Source organism: Amphiura filiformis, chromosome 1 (genome assembly GCF_039555335.1).
Source record: "Amphiura filiformis chromosome 1, Afil_fr2py, whole genome shotgun sequence".
Taxonomy (NCBI): Eukaryota; Metazoa; Echinodermata; class Ophiuroidea; order Amphilepidida; family Amphiuridae; genus Amphiura; species Amphiura filiformis.
The window spans coordinates 44,736,297-44,753,635 of NC_092628.1; the positions used below are offsets into that span (position 1 = coordinate 44,736,297).

General features: G+C 35.4%; 1 protein-coding gene across 1 annotated transcript in view; it reads left to right on the forward strand.

Annotated features, from left to right (window-relative positions):
• Positions 1-17,339, forward strand: part of LOC140160713 (cytosolic carboxypeptidase 6-like) — a 230,224-nt gene that overhangs the window by 165,411 nt on the left and 47,474 nt on the right. Inside the window, exons 7-8 of the mRNA XM_072184008.1 lie at positions 8,942-9,031; positions 16,542-16,656. Of these exons, the coding sequence (XP_072040109.1) occupies positions 8,942-9,031; positions 16,542-16,656 (205 nt within the window). The remainder of the gene's footprint in view (positions 1-8,941; positions 9,032-16,541; positions 16,657-17,339) is intronic.

Genomic DNA, 17,339 nt, shown 5'->3' on the forward strand with positions numbered 1-17,339 from the left:
AATATTTGATAATGATATAACATCTGACACATGCAGAAAATTACCTTGACAGTGAAGCAAGTTTGTTTATTAAGGGACCAAGAAATTGTAACAAAAAATGATTTTCATTCTAGTCTTGATTTCATGCTCGGATACATTAATGTCGGATTAAATATGAACATGCACTCAACTGAAACAATATAAAAGACTATGCAATCAAGCAGGAGATTGCCGTATAAGTCTCTTGCTGGGCAATATCAATTTCATATTTTTGTCTGCATTTAATATTTTTAAATACACAAGAAACTTTATACAATTTCTTGGTTCCTTTGAGATGTGATGATATAGCTGCTAGGCATATGTCAACACGATCTAGGCTCAAACCAGTTGTATTTAAACACTGACAACAGACTGTTCAATTCAAAACAAGAGATAATTTCACAGCTAAATCTAGGATTGACTTAACATTTTATTAATATTTTATTAATAATCTTATTTGAGTAAAAGTGTTAATAGTATAAGAATAAGGCAACAAAAAAAATGAACATGTTTTACGGGCCCGACTCATTCAGATTTGGCATTTTGGGAGATTTTTAATTTTGCTAAAATCATGTAAAAAATTCAGGTTTTTGGTTTATTGATTTTGACAGAAATATTTTTTAGAAAAAAATCAGGACATTTTCAAAATATATTTACAAATAATCATCAAATTTTTGTCAGATTTGTCCAATTTTCTGTGATATTTTAGGGTCCTTTTAGCCTAAAAAAAGAAAAGATCTGCCCGTAAAACTTTTTTCGTCACCTGAGGTATCTTTTGTACTGTCTGACATGCATCTATCATCTCATGTCATGTATGATACCATTACTTTTGGTTCTGTTGTTCTATATATTTCAAATATTGGTATGGACCATTTTATGAGACAATAGATGTGGGACAGAGGTTTAAAATAATACCTTTATTCTCTAACTTTCACATGTTTTCTCAAAATAAACTTTACTGATATATGGATGATTGGTAATTCAAATACACATTTCAAATACACACTGACTCAAAGTTCCCTTACTTGGTAAAATCTAAATTTTGCAAGAAAATTGTCAAACTGGTCATAATTTCTGCAATTTCCGTCGCTAGTACTCAGTACTTTTTAAAGATTTACTTAACAAGGTCCCTCCCTTACCCAAAGCTGTGAACCCCTGAATGATTTTCAAACTATAGTCGACACTGTAATAAAGCTTTTACCTCTTGCCTCTCTTTGGTGTCCATTTTCCAAGGCTGTTGAATTTTTACCGGTCCTTATTTCCATTTCATGATATGGAGACCGATACTTAGGTGTAAATGAGATGCTTATATGCAAAATGGTTACACTAGAATGTTCATGCCACATCATGATGCAGGGCAGGTCATTGGTAATGTCAAGACTGAATAATTTTTGAAAATGAGGAAAGTGCCATGTGTATCACAACCCCTTTTACTTACTGGAAGTGATGGTTGACAGTGTAGTTAGCAATCTGATACTAACATCATATTGGTGAGAGATACTTAAAAAAGTCCTGAGGTATAGATATAGCTGTAAAACTACATAGAAAATCATTAACATCCTTAATATGTTGTCACATTGTCGTTATACAAACATTGTGGCACACAAATTACAAGGGGTCAACAGTTTGCTATCAGTAGTATATAGCAGATGAGGAAGGAGGTGCATAAATAGCAGAAAAAGTAATGTGCTATTAGCAGTAGATAGCAGATGAAGAAGTGTGTTATCAGGGGTAGATAGCAGAAAAGAATTGTGCTATCAGCAGTAGATAGCAGATAAAGAAGTGTGCTATCAATGGTAGATAGCAGATGAGGAGGTGTGTTTTCAGCAGTAGATAGCAGATGAAGTAGTGTGCTATCCTGAGAAGAATAGGTATATTTGTCTCAGGTGCTATCAGTGGTAGATAGCAGACAAAGAAGTGTGCTATCAGTAGTAGATAACAGATGAGATGGTTTGCTATCAGCAGTAGATAGCAGATGAAGTAGTGTGTTATCAGCAGTATATAGCAGAAGACGGTTACACTAGAATGTTCATGCCACATAATGATGCAGGGCAGGTCATTGGTAATGTCAAGACTGAATAATTTTTGAAAATGTGGAAAGTGCCATGTGTATCACAACCCCCTTTTTACTTACTGGAAGTGACGGTTGACATTGATGCCAGCAATTTGATACTAGCACTATTTGGTGAGAGACTTTAAACTTGGAATCATTACAGTGTCGGACAAAATTTAGATATTTTTGATATATTTTTTTTAAATGGATCAAAATTGAAATGCTAACAATTTGAAGGAAAATAATGAACTTTTTATTAATTAAAAAATACACACAATATCATTAATTGGTTTATATGTAAAACAAGTGAATATTCAAACAAATACAAAAATTCTATCATTTCCAAATGACAAGCATGATAGTGATCAAGTTTTATAAACCTGAATTCATTTTTTAGTGTCCCGAATTCCATACTTTTTCCCTGTTTCGGCATGTTTGTGCATTTTTGGAGGTTTTCTCAGTACTTTTAGTTTTTGTATACTGGATTATTCTCGAGTCTAATATTTCTCTATAGAAGTATGCCTTTCTTTATTGCAGATTTTATTTTTATCTGTACAATTCTGCAACCCAGTACAACTGCACTTTGGTGTATATTGTACATACGCAAGAAGAAGATTGCAAACTGAAGATGGTCCAACTCTTCTTGGGTAGAAATACTGTCGTACAAAACAAACAAACAAAAAATCTTAGTATGAAATAAGTTTAAAATTTCTAGAATTTTTTTAAAACAGAACATTGAACTGTATGTATATCATAACCATCTTCAAAAAAATGGTGATGCTAAAAGAGCTTAAACATCATTTTTTAAAAACCCTAAGTGAGCTTTAATATTTACCAAGTCATCTATATATGACGAAACCATATCTTTTTGACGACTTTTGTGCAAACTATCTGTTTACTCAGAAATAAAACGGGATGAGCAAATGCAACACTATATAAAATGGTAACCTTAGTTGTTGCAAGCTACACAGATTGGTAAATAAGCTTAAATTCCATATCCACAAATATACAATGATGAAGCAGATACATGTGAGCCCGGAGGGAAGAATCAGAGTTGTTGTGTGTTTTGTTGTTACTTGCAGTCGATCATAAGGTCAGCTAGTTGAAATTTCTGTTTTCCCATGATTTGGGTTTGTTTGGATGCGTGTCTGATGATGTTATTTTAAATGTAATACCTATCAAAGATAAACAAAAATCAAAATTTGGCGATGTTTTGAAGTTGCATTTTGATAGCTTAAGTGGTTGAAATTGTTTTATTATTCGTATGTTGATACCACTTAAGCAGGTGAATTAAATAAATACACAAATATAATTGAATAAATACTTGTTATTCATATTGCATGCAACATTCATCTTGGTTAGATTTTGATTTTAATTTCATAAGTGGTATATATGTGCTAACATTTCAAAATGTTATTGTGAATTGTCATAATGAGACGCATGTGTTCATATTAATTCTATAATGTTGTCATTCTTTTTTTTTCTATCTTTCTATCTTTTTGTATCATTTGTTCTTATTTGCTTTGCTTGCTTGCTTCATTTAGTTAGTGCGTTCTTTCTTCCTTTCTTTTTTACGTACTTGTTTCATTTAGTTTGTGCAATTGTGTGTTCTTTCTATGTCTTCTTTCTCTCTCACCTCTCCTCTCCTCTCCTCTCCTCTCCTCTCCTCTCCTCTCCCTCCCCTCCCTCCTCTCCCCTCATCTCCTCTCCTCCCCTCCCTCCCCCTCCCCCTCCCCTCCCCCCCCCTCTCTCTCTCCTCTCTCCTCTCCTCTCTCCTATCCTTTCCTTTCCTCCTCCTCTTCCTTCCTTCCTTTTCCTTCCTTCCTCTCTTTTTCTTTCTTTCTTTCTTTCTTTTTCTTTCTTTCTTTCTTTCTTTCTTTCTTTCTTTCTTTCTTTCTTTCTTTCTTTCTTTCTTTTTTAGTAACTATTTTTTCTGCTTCTCCTTTGATTGCAATTTTCGTGCTCTCCCTTTTTTCATGAAAAGCAACTTCATACATTCAAAACTATCCCCCACATACACACGCATGCACAAAAAGGGGGAAAAATAACTTTCCCCAGACGTTATTACTTCCAACATTAAATCTCTAAATGTCATTGTTTTTCACAAGAAATGTTACCTTGAGTGAACAAATATTAGCTTCAAATACAATCAGTCTGATATCAACAGGTTTAGTGCCCACTTGGATACTTTCAAATTGCTTTTTTAAGTATTTGAATAGTCAGTCATGCTCTTACAAGGGGGATTTGAGTCTTTATTTTGTTCATTTCTATATTATTTCTGCATACCTAAATGCTAAATATCATGTGAATCATGCAAGACTATAAAGAAACTTGTCTTAAAGGTGTGAAACAAATCAAAAGTCTCATGTTCATCTCCACTTTAGCGGGTAAAATTTGGTATCCGGTGAAAGCTCAGTGGCATCTCTGTACTGATGACATTGACATTGATAGACTTATTTTTTTGGCAGAATTCCAGTTTTTCTGATGATGACTTGTTAATGTATTCCATTTGCTGTTTTGAGATACGTGACGTGATCAAGCAAAATGAGTATGATGTCCTTAAAAATATAAAAATAGCGTGTACAGTACATTAAGTGATTATGAAGAAAAGTCAAAATTGTACATGGCAGATATCTAGCTTCTTTTACTTCCTTCATTTAATTTGATATCTCTCTATTTTTTTTGTAAAATGCTTTGGATTTGACTAATACGTTGACTCAGGCTTGACAATGAACGATGTGGTTTTACAAAAAAGTGAGGTTTGCTCATAAGTACACAATTCTGGATACTTAAACAACATCCTTAGCTTTCACTTTAAGTATGATAAATGTCTTGTAACATGATGTGGTCACATCAGCACTTCATTGGACACTGACCCCATCTCTGTATCTTGTATACCGTAAAAACTTGATAGATAGCATATGTGCTTACTATCAAGCACTTTTGAAATCATGAAATTGTACCAAAGTCCGGCACTTCACCAACTGAGCTAATGGGGGTTGAGACACACATCTGCAGGTTTACTTGTTTGTCTATATGTATCAATGATTTGCTCAAACCCTTTATACTTTTGTGGATGGTCTCTTCATGTTTTAAAAGCACTCGATAGTAAGCACATATGCTAACTATCAAGTTTTTACGGTATATCACTAGACTTTCTCACATTTTGTTGCCAGTTTACAGACAAATCATAGAAACAGACAAACAAAAGGACAGAAAGAATTAAAGAAATGTTAGAAATTAATAGTTTTATTATTCATTCCAGGACATTCATCCAGTGTGGCCTTACCCCCGTCTCCTGTTTGAAGGAAATTCCATTAAGATATAATAATTGTGTTCAGACAGTCGGTGTGCTCAAGAATGGTGTATCCTAAGTGTGCGTCCACACGACTCCCTTGAAGTCTGGAATCCTCAAGTTTTGTAATGCCTGATGACATTGCAGCGCTGGAATTACAACCTGAAGCTTACTGTGATCCATCTAGTGATGCGTCGAATTGAGCCGTATCAAATAGAATTAAACTAAGCTCATAGGTAAAACTCAGCACTCAAGAATCATAAAATGTTTCATTCACATGGCGGACCATTCAAGGCTCACTCAGGGAAATCGCCAAATCCCTTAAATTTCTTTGGGATAAATTTGGGAACAACTTAGGGATTGGAATCCTTGAAACAGTTCACATGGTGGATTTCCCCAAGTTTTTGCTCGAGAACTGCGGTGCGAAAGAAAATATTTCCTCCCTGTGGACGTACCTAATAATACCACTGTAAGACTCCGAAAATTCAACTAGTCTCTACTGGGAAAAATTGTTTTGTAAATCACAAACTGAGGAATCCGTTTGCATTACCTTAAGCATAGATAAGCTTATATGTGACGCTGATATGCAATTTATAAATTTGAAATTATGTGACCTTGAAGTGCATCAATGAGAGGTAGAGAGACAACAGACATACAGATAGACAAATAGAAGCAGAGTTAGTGAGAGAGAAAAAGAAATGTAGAAAGAGAAGAACAAAGAAATAAATGACAAAAGAAATAAAAGTGAGGGAGTGCTTAGCCAGTTTCCATTGTAGACCTAGCTCACTGCAAATTTGGCCCAATGCCAGCGCTACTATTTATTAAAGGGCCCTAACCCGATCTGAGTGACTACGCATGATGACTTGTTGTCTGTGCCGCTTTGATGATAATTGACGTGTAATTGCTATTGCTTGTCATCATATGTAATGCTTCTAAGTGAAATGAGTCATACAGTAAGTCAAGTCTATTTCAATGTTTCCCTATAATTATTTTGTCCAATTTAGTGGCTGTAATGTTTTAAAACTAACATTAAAATTGGACTTCTGAACTCTGAGATATGGTGACTTTTATGGTGTAAAAAATTAATACGCTACAAAAGAAATTGTGTTCTTCTTTTGACTGTATCTCAAAATGAATATACCCGATATATAACACTTCTGGTTTGATGTCCACACACATGTGTGATTCATTGGTCTACAGGTGGTATTAATGTTTATTTCCAATGATTCCAATACCAGCAGATTATTCATACCACTGGGTGAATCATTGTTATATCAGGTTTTTATTTATAAACAGACTGGTTTCTCTGAGCCCAATCTGTCTATATCATCTTTGAATGCCATCTATTAGAATGATCTCTTGTTTTAATGTCTTGCAGATTAAAAATGCCTTCACACTAAATTAAGGGATCTGGAATGAGCGTTTTGTGGGACATGAGAGCACATCAGACATATCGAATTGCATTTTGAATACGAAGAATGTCTTTCTGATATCAAATAATTTTCATTTTTTGAAATTCACGATATAATACAAATTTTATGACAAATTATTAAAATTTTATATTTTTCACATTTTTGATATATAACTGTCCTTGAAGTAAATTTTATAAATCTAATGACACATTCTTAATGTAGCTGGGAGGAAAAGCCGACGATCAATTGAAAATTTTGACTTTTCATATTGAAGATATGGATTTTTTCCCAAAAAGACCTAATTTTTTTTGGTGTTTTTGTGCATAAATACATATGTTCCTTACGTTAGGTCAAAATTTTCAATTGATTATCAGCTTTTCATCCCACCTACATACACTTTAAGTATAAATCATCAGATTTATTAAGTTTACTTCGAGTACTGTTAAACATCAAAAATATCAACTTTAATCATTTGCCATAAAATGTGTATTACATTGCGAATTTCAAAAAATCAAAATTATTTGATATCAGAAGGACATTCTTCGTATTCAGAATGCAATTCGATATGTCTGATGTACTCTTATGTGCCACAATAAATACTGTCCAAACGTTCATACCCCACCCCTTAAGCATTTATATGATATTAAACTTTGATGATATCTGAGAAATGAACCGAACGAGTGTGTTTATAATTTTGGTAATGGGGAATGATTTTATTTTTACACCTAAACCACAATTTTTGTTCTAATATTAACTAAAAATTTAACCCTTGTCCCAACTGTAACCAAAAATCCTGATCCCATCCACAAAACAAGATGCGAGGTAGGCATCAGCATAACTTTGCTCTATAGTCTGTGTATACCTTTCTCGAGTTAGTAATTTAGATATTGTTTTTATTACATCTCTAAATGTGTTGATGACAAGTATATAAAAGTATATATTTTCAGAAAGGAAATGACACCAGGAATCCAACTAGCATAACAGATTATTGCAAAAATTTAGTTTTTCGAAATTTGATTTTACTTTTCTGACTTGAGGAAGGTATACAGACTATAGTGGTGTTGCAAAGGGTCCACAGGCCCCACTTTGTCCGCTAATTGTACCCAATTGAGGGGATTAGGTTATTTTGTATTCATCACTTTGGTTCCATTTGATGGCATCAGCTGGGGAATTGGAATCTACTCCCCCTCCCCCCGCCCCCTCCCCCCTCCCCCACTGCAAAATCCTGCGCACACATCTACTTTACCCCCGACTTTGCTACTAACAGAGAACATGGGAATATTTCATCAACATTTTCCTTTCCATACGATTGGCAAACATGCTTACAAAATACAGCCAAACATTCAGATGTTAATGATGACATTAACCTTGAGTTTTCAGCTGATAACCATAAAATTAACTCATTATGTTTTTTTAATATCATAATGCTCACATTTGATAACATAATGAATGTATTTTGGTATTTACAGTAAATATTGAAGATTGAAAGTGTTTAGTGTTCATTAAAAATGTTGTCTTTCTAATTTCGGTATTTCACTTAGGTCAAATGTGTATTGTTTGCTCTGGGCTTCATGGCAATAGATAAGAAGCAAAAAATCTATACATCCGTGGGGAATATCATGTTGACATTTGTAGGTCAATAGTGTTATTATATGATTTAACACTCTTCACACAATTAACTGGGTATAAAAGAAGAAAAAAAAAAAAGCAAAACGGGAAGTAATTTTGATGACAAGTACATAATTTTAACAGAATATCATTACCATATTTAAAATCTATGTGAAAAATGCATTGAAATGAGTACAAATATGCATAGTATTGGTTCATCATGGGTTTCATCATTTCTTGAGATGAGCCTTGGGAAAAATCTCTTAGGATTTTACATGTATGACAAAGCATATTAAGACCATGGTCACTTGCTTCCTCTGGTGGGAATCGTGACGTGACAAAGTTGCAATTAACTTTAATATCCATGTTTTCTCTGGCCATGCTCTGCTGCCTTTTAATTTCACCGTCGTCATAATTGCTTTTACTAAATGTGTCAACCAACCGGATCCACATCCGTCTGAGCGGTGTTTTCATAAATGATTTTATTTTATGACTTTTGGTTTAATGCTGATGTTTTTTTTTTCTTTCTTTCTTTTTGTTTTATTGTCACTGCAGAGAATCTTGAGTCGGATGTGAAGCAGAGAGTGGTGTTTATTACGGCACGAGTCCATCCAGGCGAGACGCCTGCGTCTTATGTTTGCCAAGGTTAGTGGCTTGCTGTTGCCCAATAAATTATCTAATAACGTTCTCCTTTTTTTTGTTGAGATAATTACAAATTGTCCAATTTATATCATTGTAAACAAAATGCCCCACACAAACAATGTTCTATCTATATCTACCTGACTGCCTTTGAGTCAAAATGACAACCAATTAATGCAGTAACACACCCACCCTGACATCCCCACACTCACACTCAGTGGCGGCACTTTGGGAGGGGGGATATTTTTCTTGCCCCCCTCCCCCCCGTTTTCCCCCCTATTTTTGAGGCCAAAATCACACAAATGTCCACTTTTTGCAGCTATTTTGTGCAAAATTGGTTGATTTTGACCCCCCCCAAATTCACTTTGCCACCCCACGCCCTCCCCCGAACAAAATTCCTGGTGCCCCACTGCTCACACTACCTGTAAAGACCAGCGAATGTGGACCTAGGATTTCCAACCGAGGACCTTTAATTTGTACACCTGAAACCATAGATTACTAACATGTGGATTGGAATGTTACATGCATGTGCCCTCTATGTGTACTTGAATTCAGCTGACACCGGTACAGCGTTCAGACCTAGAGACATCGCTCCTCTGAGTGTACACAGAGTGCCCAAATTGTCAATATTTACGCGCAAAATCTCTTCTGTGTACACTTGCGCTATTTGTGCCATGGGTAACATGCTTACCTTACGTAGTATGTTTGAAACTCTACGCAAACCTCTGAACCCACTTGAAGTTTTGCAATCCAGAGACCTGACCTTATACTGTCAAACAATATTGGTCTTAAATGTTGATGGGGAAAAAGCAACCGAGGACATCCACGGTTTGTGTGTCCTATGTTATCGGAGTGTTTCCAAGTGTATTTCCTTATTTGAGGGTGTTTTCAAAAACACCCCCACCTGTGCACCACCCACACATTTTGATGTGGCAAGCGTGGACTCACTTGAAAATTTAAAAAACTTGTAATCCGATTTTAGTAGACAGAACAGAGGGGAGGATTGACAAAATTGACAAATTTCAGGAAATTTTTGCTCCACTCTTCCTGTGCAAAAGAATAGGGAAAAGTGCATTTTCAGAATTTTTCCATGCTTTTCAGGAAATTTTGACATTGCCAAGTGGCTTCTCTGTATATGTAATGATGGTAGGCTCACTTTTAAATGCATTTTAGGGTATTTTGAGTCTGCTGAGGTAGGAATCTTAAGACATCCATGGTTATGTCATTTTGCTGGTATGGATTAGAACTTACCGCGGAATCATGGCATGTTGCCTAGTTGGGGATCGACGCTAAGTCAGGTACCACATGAGCAATCTCAAAAATAGTGCAAATAACGCAAGCATACACAAAAGAAACTTCGCGCGTAAGATGAGCGATGTCGCCAGGTCTGAATTCTGCTTAGAGGGCACAGGCATGAAAAAATTTCAATCTGTGTGTTTATTAATCTATGGATTAGAATTAGTGACTAGTGCTTGAACTGATAATGAAATTAATTTTAGGCTCTCATTTCACGAACCTTAGAACCTCCATCAGTGTTCGGTCAGGGCAGTAGTTAGTAGTCTGCAAGTATGCACGAGCCTTTTAAAATTCCATAAAATTGTTAAGATCTCAACTTCACTAAACTTTTAGTGGCATGGATTAACTTGATGATGTGGTTATATAAGTGCTTCTTTCAAAGTGAAAGTGGGGAAAAATTGTACATTAGCAACATAAAAAGCCATGAAGAGGCAAAGTGCTGGCAGGGTTCAGTGTTGTGTACAAGGTGCAACAATGGTCCTTCACAAGTTTGGATATGGAAGCATTTCCATGGAAACAGGAATCGTGACTGTATCTCAAGTGTTTTTGCGGCTTTTAAGAAAGAAATATTGCAAAACATGCTTTATAGCATGTATTTAAAGGGTGGGAGTTATGAGTAGATTTGACTTTTACAGTTTTCAAATTTTGAAAATCTTGGAAATTTTTGAAAGTATTACAACACTGAAATAATGTCTTATATGTAAGACAGAAAAAGAAGGTTTGTCTTTCAAGCCCTTGAGCATAAGTATGTGAAAGCCATCTTATTATGCGTGTGACATTTAAAAAATTTAATTATCAAAAATAAAGTGGCCACATAGCGGTAAACAGACAAAAAAAGTAGGTTGAAAACATACACACACACAAATCCCATGTAGGCCTTACCTTTTTTACGAAAAAAAAGCATAGCATAGCTTATTTGCAAAAGAAGACACTCAAGACATAAACAGATAAACTTTCATTACTAAGTAGATTCATCAGGTTTGTTGATTAAAATTATAAAAGATTTCTTTGAAACAAAACCATACTTTAACTCACTATTTACAGTTGCGCCCATCATGCTCGGTAGGCATCATCAGAATGATGGTTATAAATAGTTACTTCCGGTTGGATGTATCTAGACTGAAGAGGGTGTATTATCAGTCAGGAGAGGATCATACAAGTGACTAAGTCAGGATACGTCCAACCGGAAGCAAGGATTTACAACCATCATTCTGATGATGCCTACCATCAATAGTGAGTTAAAAGATTGATTTTGTTTGAAAGAAATCTTTTATAAAGAAACTTTCACCTTTATCACAGGGATAGCAAAATATGACCTCCATCTTCGATACTTCCTTTATACCGACCTTACCAAAACCTCCCTTACCCCCAGTATTACCATTGGCATCCACTGATACCCCTTCCCCCTACGTTTATTTACTCCGGCACTACAATGTAGTACAAATTCTTCCATAGCGGGGTAAGAAACTGTATCCCATGGATGGTGCATGGTGAACCTCTCTCTGTAATAGGTGAATAACCCTGTGATGATTAGGTTTCATTCACACTACTTAAATAATAATAATAATGTGACTCAAATTTCATATCTCCTCTTGAAATATGTATACAGGAGTATTTAATTCTCGCTGTATTTTTACCCATGCTCGTTAGCCTCACAACAATTACTTCAAAGTTAGTAAGACTATAAGTAAGAATAACTTGGTGTAGATTATTCGCAATGTAGCAAAGTGAATTGCAAAATGTACTTGAAGTATCAGATTTATTTCAAAAATTATATCTTGCACAGAGCTACTGTATAAATATAATCAAATGATAAATTATTGAGTATTTGTTTTGTTTATTGCAAGAAGCACTGAACCATATCAAATGCTTTTTAATCATTTCTTTCAAATGTAGTAACATTTTGGAATGCTCATGTTTCATTTGTTTATTCATTTGTTTATTTCTATAATTCACTAACCTTTCAACAAGGCTTTGCCTGGAGCACCGTATTGGCAGCCATCTATATTATTCTACTCGCTGTCGCGGCCTCACCGCTCAGTCGCTGCTTCGGCGCTCCGCTCGCCCCCCCTAGGATCGCGAGGTCTTTGACAAAGACTAATATTTCACATTTATAAACTTGTATCAAAATATGCACTACAATAATCAATACCTAAAATGCAATCAAACAAATCACGGAGAAGATCACTAAAGACCAATAAGGCCAGGGGTTAGTCATATCCCCCTTAACATAGAAAGTTACCAAACAAGAAACATAATAAATAACAAACAAACAAACAAAAATGTGTTATTTTAGCATATTCCATGAATTTTTAAACAAAACATGGTACATGTGGTTGCAACCCCTTCAGAGTTTCCATACTAAAAGTCCTTATGTTACAAATTTGCTATTAAGGCCACAAAAAAACCCTTTTCTACAGACAGACAGACTTTCCAATTAGAGTAGGTCAGTCAGTCAGGTAACTCCATTTGAAATCTGCACCCCTTATGTGGAAGATTAAGGTCATGTCTTCCATAGGGGGTGTAAGCAGTTTAACTGGAATATCCCATTATGGTGGCATTTAGGCTCGTTTCCTCCAAGTAGTCCAAGTCATGTGATGTTTTTTAATATTTGTGATGTGTCATATCAAAAGGAGACACTTTTGGGCAGGCTATCAATTTTGAGGTTTTTACATATCTTAAATATAGAGACATTTTGCTCCACAACACCGTTTTCCACAATGAAATCGGATATTCCTAAGCGAAGATATTGAGTTCCTAAGTTATGGTATTATAAAATTGGAAATTGAGATATCGGCCTTTAAAAATATTATTCACAATGTTGAGAGTTGCTTTTTAATCATTTCTTTCAAATGTAGTAACATTTTGGAATGCTCATGTTTCATTTGTTTATTCATTTGTTTATTTCTATAATTCACTAACCTTTCAACAAGGCTTTGCCTGGAGCACCGTATTGGCAGCCATCTATATTATTCTACTGCTGTCGCGGCCTCACCGCTCAGTCGCTGCTTGAAGGCTCCGCTCGCCCCCCTAGGATCGCGAGGTCTTTGACAAAGACTAATATTTCACATTTATAAACTTGTATCAAAATATGCACTACAATAATCAATACCTAAAATGCAATCAAACAAATCACGGAGAAGATCACTAAAGACCAATAAGGCCAGGGGTTAGTCATATCCCCCTTAACATAGAAAGTTACCAAACAAGAAACATAATAAATAACAAACAAACAAACAAAAATGTGTTATTTTAGCATATTCCATGAATTTTAAACAAAACATGGTACATGTGGTTGCAACCCCTTCAGAGTTTCCATACTAAAAGTCCTTATGTTACAAATTTGCTATTAAGGCCACAAAAAAACCCTTTTCTACAGACAGACAGACTTTCCAATTAGAGTAGGTCAGTCAGTCAGGTAACTCCATTTGAAATCTGCACCCCTTATGTGGAAGATTAAGGTCATGTCTTCCATAGGGGGTGTAAGCAGTTTAACTGGAATATCCCATTATGGTGGCATTTAGGCTCGTTTCCTCCAAGTAGTCCAAGTCATGTGATGTTTTTTAATATTTGTGATGTGTCATATCAAAAGGAGACACTTTTGGGCAGGCTATCAATTTTGAGGTTTTTACATATCTTAAATATAGAGACATTTTGCTCCACAACACCGTTTTCCACAATGAAATCGGATATTCCTAAGCGAAGATATTGAGTTCCTAAGTTATGGTATTATAAAATTGGAAATTGAGATATCGGCCTTTAAAAATATTATTCACAATGTTGAGAGTAGTAATTACCTAGAAAAATGTCTCAAAAAATACAAGATGCCTGTTATATTCCGGTCTGAAACTATCAGACAATATTTTTAACATTACTAACATCACAAATTCGCAACAAACCCAATTGTAAAAAAATCTCCCCCGGGCAGATCTTCGGCGATTTCTCCATTTACGATCCTGCCCAAAAGTGTCTCCTTTTGACACGACACGTCACATTTTAGCATGATAAAACTTTAAGATGATGGAAAAAACCTAGCAAGGCTTCCGCTAAGGCGCGTCTGTGCATCCAGGACGCGATTTTCTATTGTTGGATGCGCTGTTCAGCAAGCTCCATCAATACCTTGCGTCCGAGTGGACACACATGAATTTCAAATCAAAATCAAGTCTAAGCTTACTCAAACTACTTCCCATGAAATAAAATAAATATTTTAAATTATTGTCTAAACCTCCATCGTGCATAAATGAATATTTTAGCAATGAATGGACCAATCAGTAAACGAGTTATTGACCTTTAACCACTCCCATTTTGTGACAACTTCCGGGTCAACCAGTCAATGAAAATTCTTATGGCAGCGGAACGTGTGAACAACTATAAGCTTTTGCTCAAACACGAGAGCAAAAATACAACTTTCTAAACTATCATATAGTGCCAGCAAGTTTACATTCACGTAATTTGTCATTGACAATAATATTGTTTGTCACTCTGCCTTTGATAAAGATCCTGCTAGGATCGAAAGCTCAGGCCCCTAAAACTTTGAAACAATAATATTTACATAAATCTTTAAAATCTCATCAGGAAAATGGAAGGAAATAGTCAAATATTTGCATCAAACTGTGAAGTAACGCGATGCAATACCAGCGATCGGGGGCTTTGTAAAATTGTATTCCCTGTTGCCCATCACATAATATTATACGGACGTACAAGAATTTTGTGGGACACACATTTCCCAACTAGGTTTTACAGTTGTGCATCGGATTAGACGCAGAGATTTTGAAGGCTAGCGGGAGCCTTGCAACCTAGCCCTTTATAAGGTGGAGGTTAATGATCTGTTTACGTAGACAGTGACAAACAGCATCATTTGCGTGTGGTAAGAAGTAATTATACACAAGATTAATTCAAATTGAAATTCACTCAAATCCTTTCAAAGGAAGGAAATTACGATGGTGTGTATTTCATTGTGTTTGTGTTAGTGAATTAAGCATGATTGTTTATGAGAATGACATGAGTCAATATTTTGTGATTAAATTTACAAACCACCTGCTAAAGATGAGCAGAAATTTTCTAAATTAAAGATTACAAAGTTAAGATTCAATTAGAATATTTGCTAATGGTAAAATCTGAATTGAGTTTTGTTCAATTTCTTGATTTTGATTTTACTATCATCTCGTTAAGCTCATTTGGCAGATAAAATGATGCACACAAGTCAAAACATATAGGTAGTATCATAATGGTGTGTCTATGTGACTAAATGAGACAGAAATCTGCATGAGCGAATTAGTTGTAAAGGCAAATATGTGTACCATATGTAAAATATCAAACTTTCTTCTTGCATGAACACTGTGTACCCTGATTCGTCTTCTTTTATATACTATTATCTTGATATAACTGATGAAAAAGTTTTAGTGAATTTTGTGACATTTATATTTGCCTACTTTGAAAATATTCCAGTTTGCACCAAAAATACAAAGAGTTATCATGGGGACTTAAGTTGAGATTGCCCGAGTACTGACTGTGAACTAACGCAGTGCAGTAGTTAGACTCTGGAATGGTAATCCAGTGACCGGGCTCAATCCCCGCCGAGTCTTGATTTTTTTTCTCTCTCAAAATATTCAGATGTCAGTTTGCCCGAGCCCCAAACACGTCATTTAAAAATAAATCTTCTTAACTTTTTCTTTTAGGTGTAAATAAGTTTTTTTATCTTCACATAAACCAAGTCTTTGTATATTTATGGTTTACCCATGTAGGGATAATAAAAAGTGTGTACTTCTTCTTACTTGCAAGTATCTCCCTACAGTATTTCGTCAAATAAAAGCCCCGGTGGCGTTACATTTTCCCAAGGTGGGGCGTTTATTCAAGGTCAATTTTAGAACGATAATTCCTGTTAAAATCATTCTAAGGTAAACTTAAAACTCACGCTAAAATGATGAACTATGAACTAGAAACACTGACTTCTGGTTCACTTCTGGGTTTCTGATCCAGATTTTCGCCAATTATTGACGCTATTAGCGACCATGTGAGCAACTTGGTAAGCTACTACACAAGATAGCATGGAAATATTGGCATTTTTGAAACATCTTGGTTGAAAAAAGTGGTGGGGGCGTTTATTTGAGGGGGGGGGGGGGCGACTTTTTGACGAAATACGGTATTCTGTATTTCAGTGTCAAAATATTGTAATATTGGTAGGAAATTATTTTTATTTATATTATCTGTTTTATATCAGGTTTGATGGACTTTCTGCTGAGTCATCACCCAATAGCACGAGTCCTACGAGATTATGTCATATTCAAAATTGTTCCCATCCTCAACCCAGATGGTGTCTACTTAGGAAACTACAGGTAAACTATGGTTGTTGGGCAGGAAAAACCTATTATGTGCTTGTGTCCCCTGAACATGTTTAAAACAAAATTACCAACAGGTTACATAGGAGGTTTTGCTCTAAACATGTTCAGGGGCCAATGACACATAGGCATTTTTTCCTGCCCAACGACGCTATGGAAAATGCGTCTACTTAGGAAACTACAGGTAAACTATGGTTGTTGGGCAGGAAAAACCTATTATGTGCTTGTTGCCCCTGAACATGTTTAAAACAAAATTTTCAACAGGTTACATAGGAGGTTTTGCTCTAAACATGTTCAGGGGCCAGTGACACATTGGCATTTTTTCCTGCCCAACGACGCTATGGAAAATGTAGATTAAGAGTTGTCAAACCAGAAATGAGCTTAGTCGCATTTTATTCGCCAGAAAGCAAGAAAAGATAATGGCTGCACAGAATATCAGTAAAAATTGTATAGCTCATCTCCTTCTACCTTAGGTCGTGAACTTATCAATCACCCCTTGCCCCATGCATCCTTTTGACTATATAAATGTTACATTGTGAACTTTTATTCGGATTTTGAACCTCCAAATAGTCGTCATAGTTGTAGTTATGCCTATTTGGTGTCGACTAGTCAACTTTTTAAAAAAGAGCTGAATTTGTGCAACCCTTAAGTGTGAAAGTGTGCATTTGGTACAATCATTC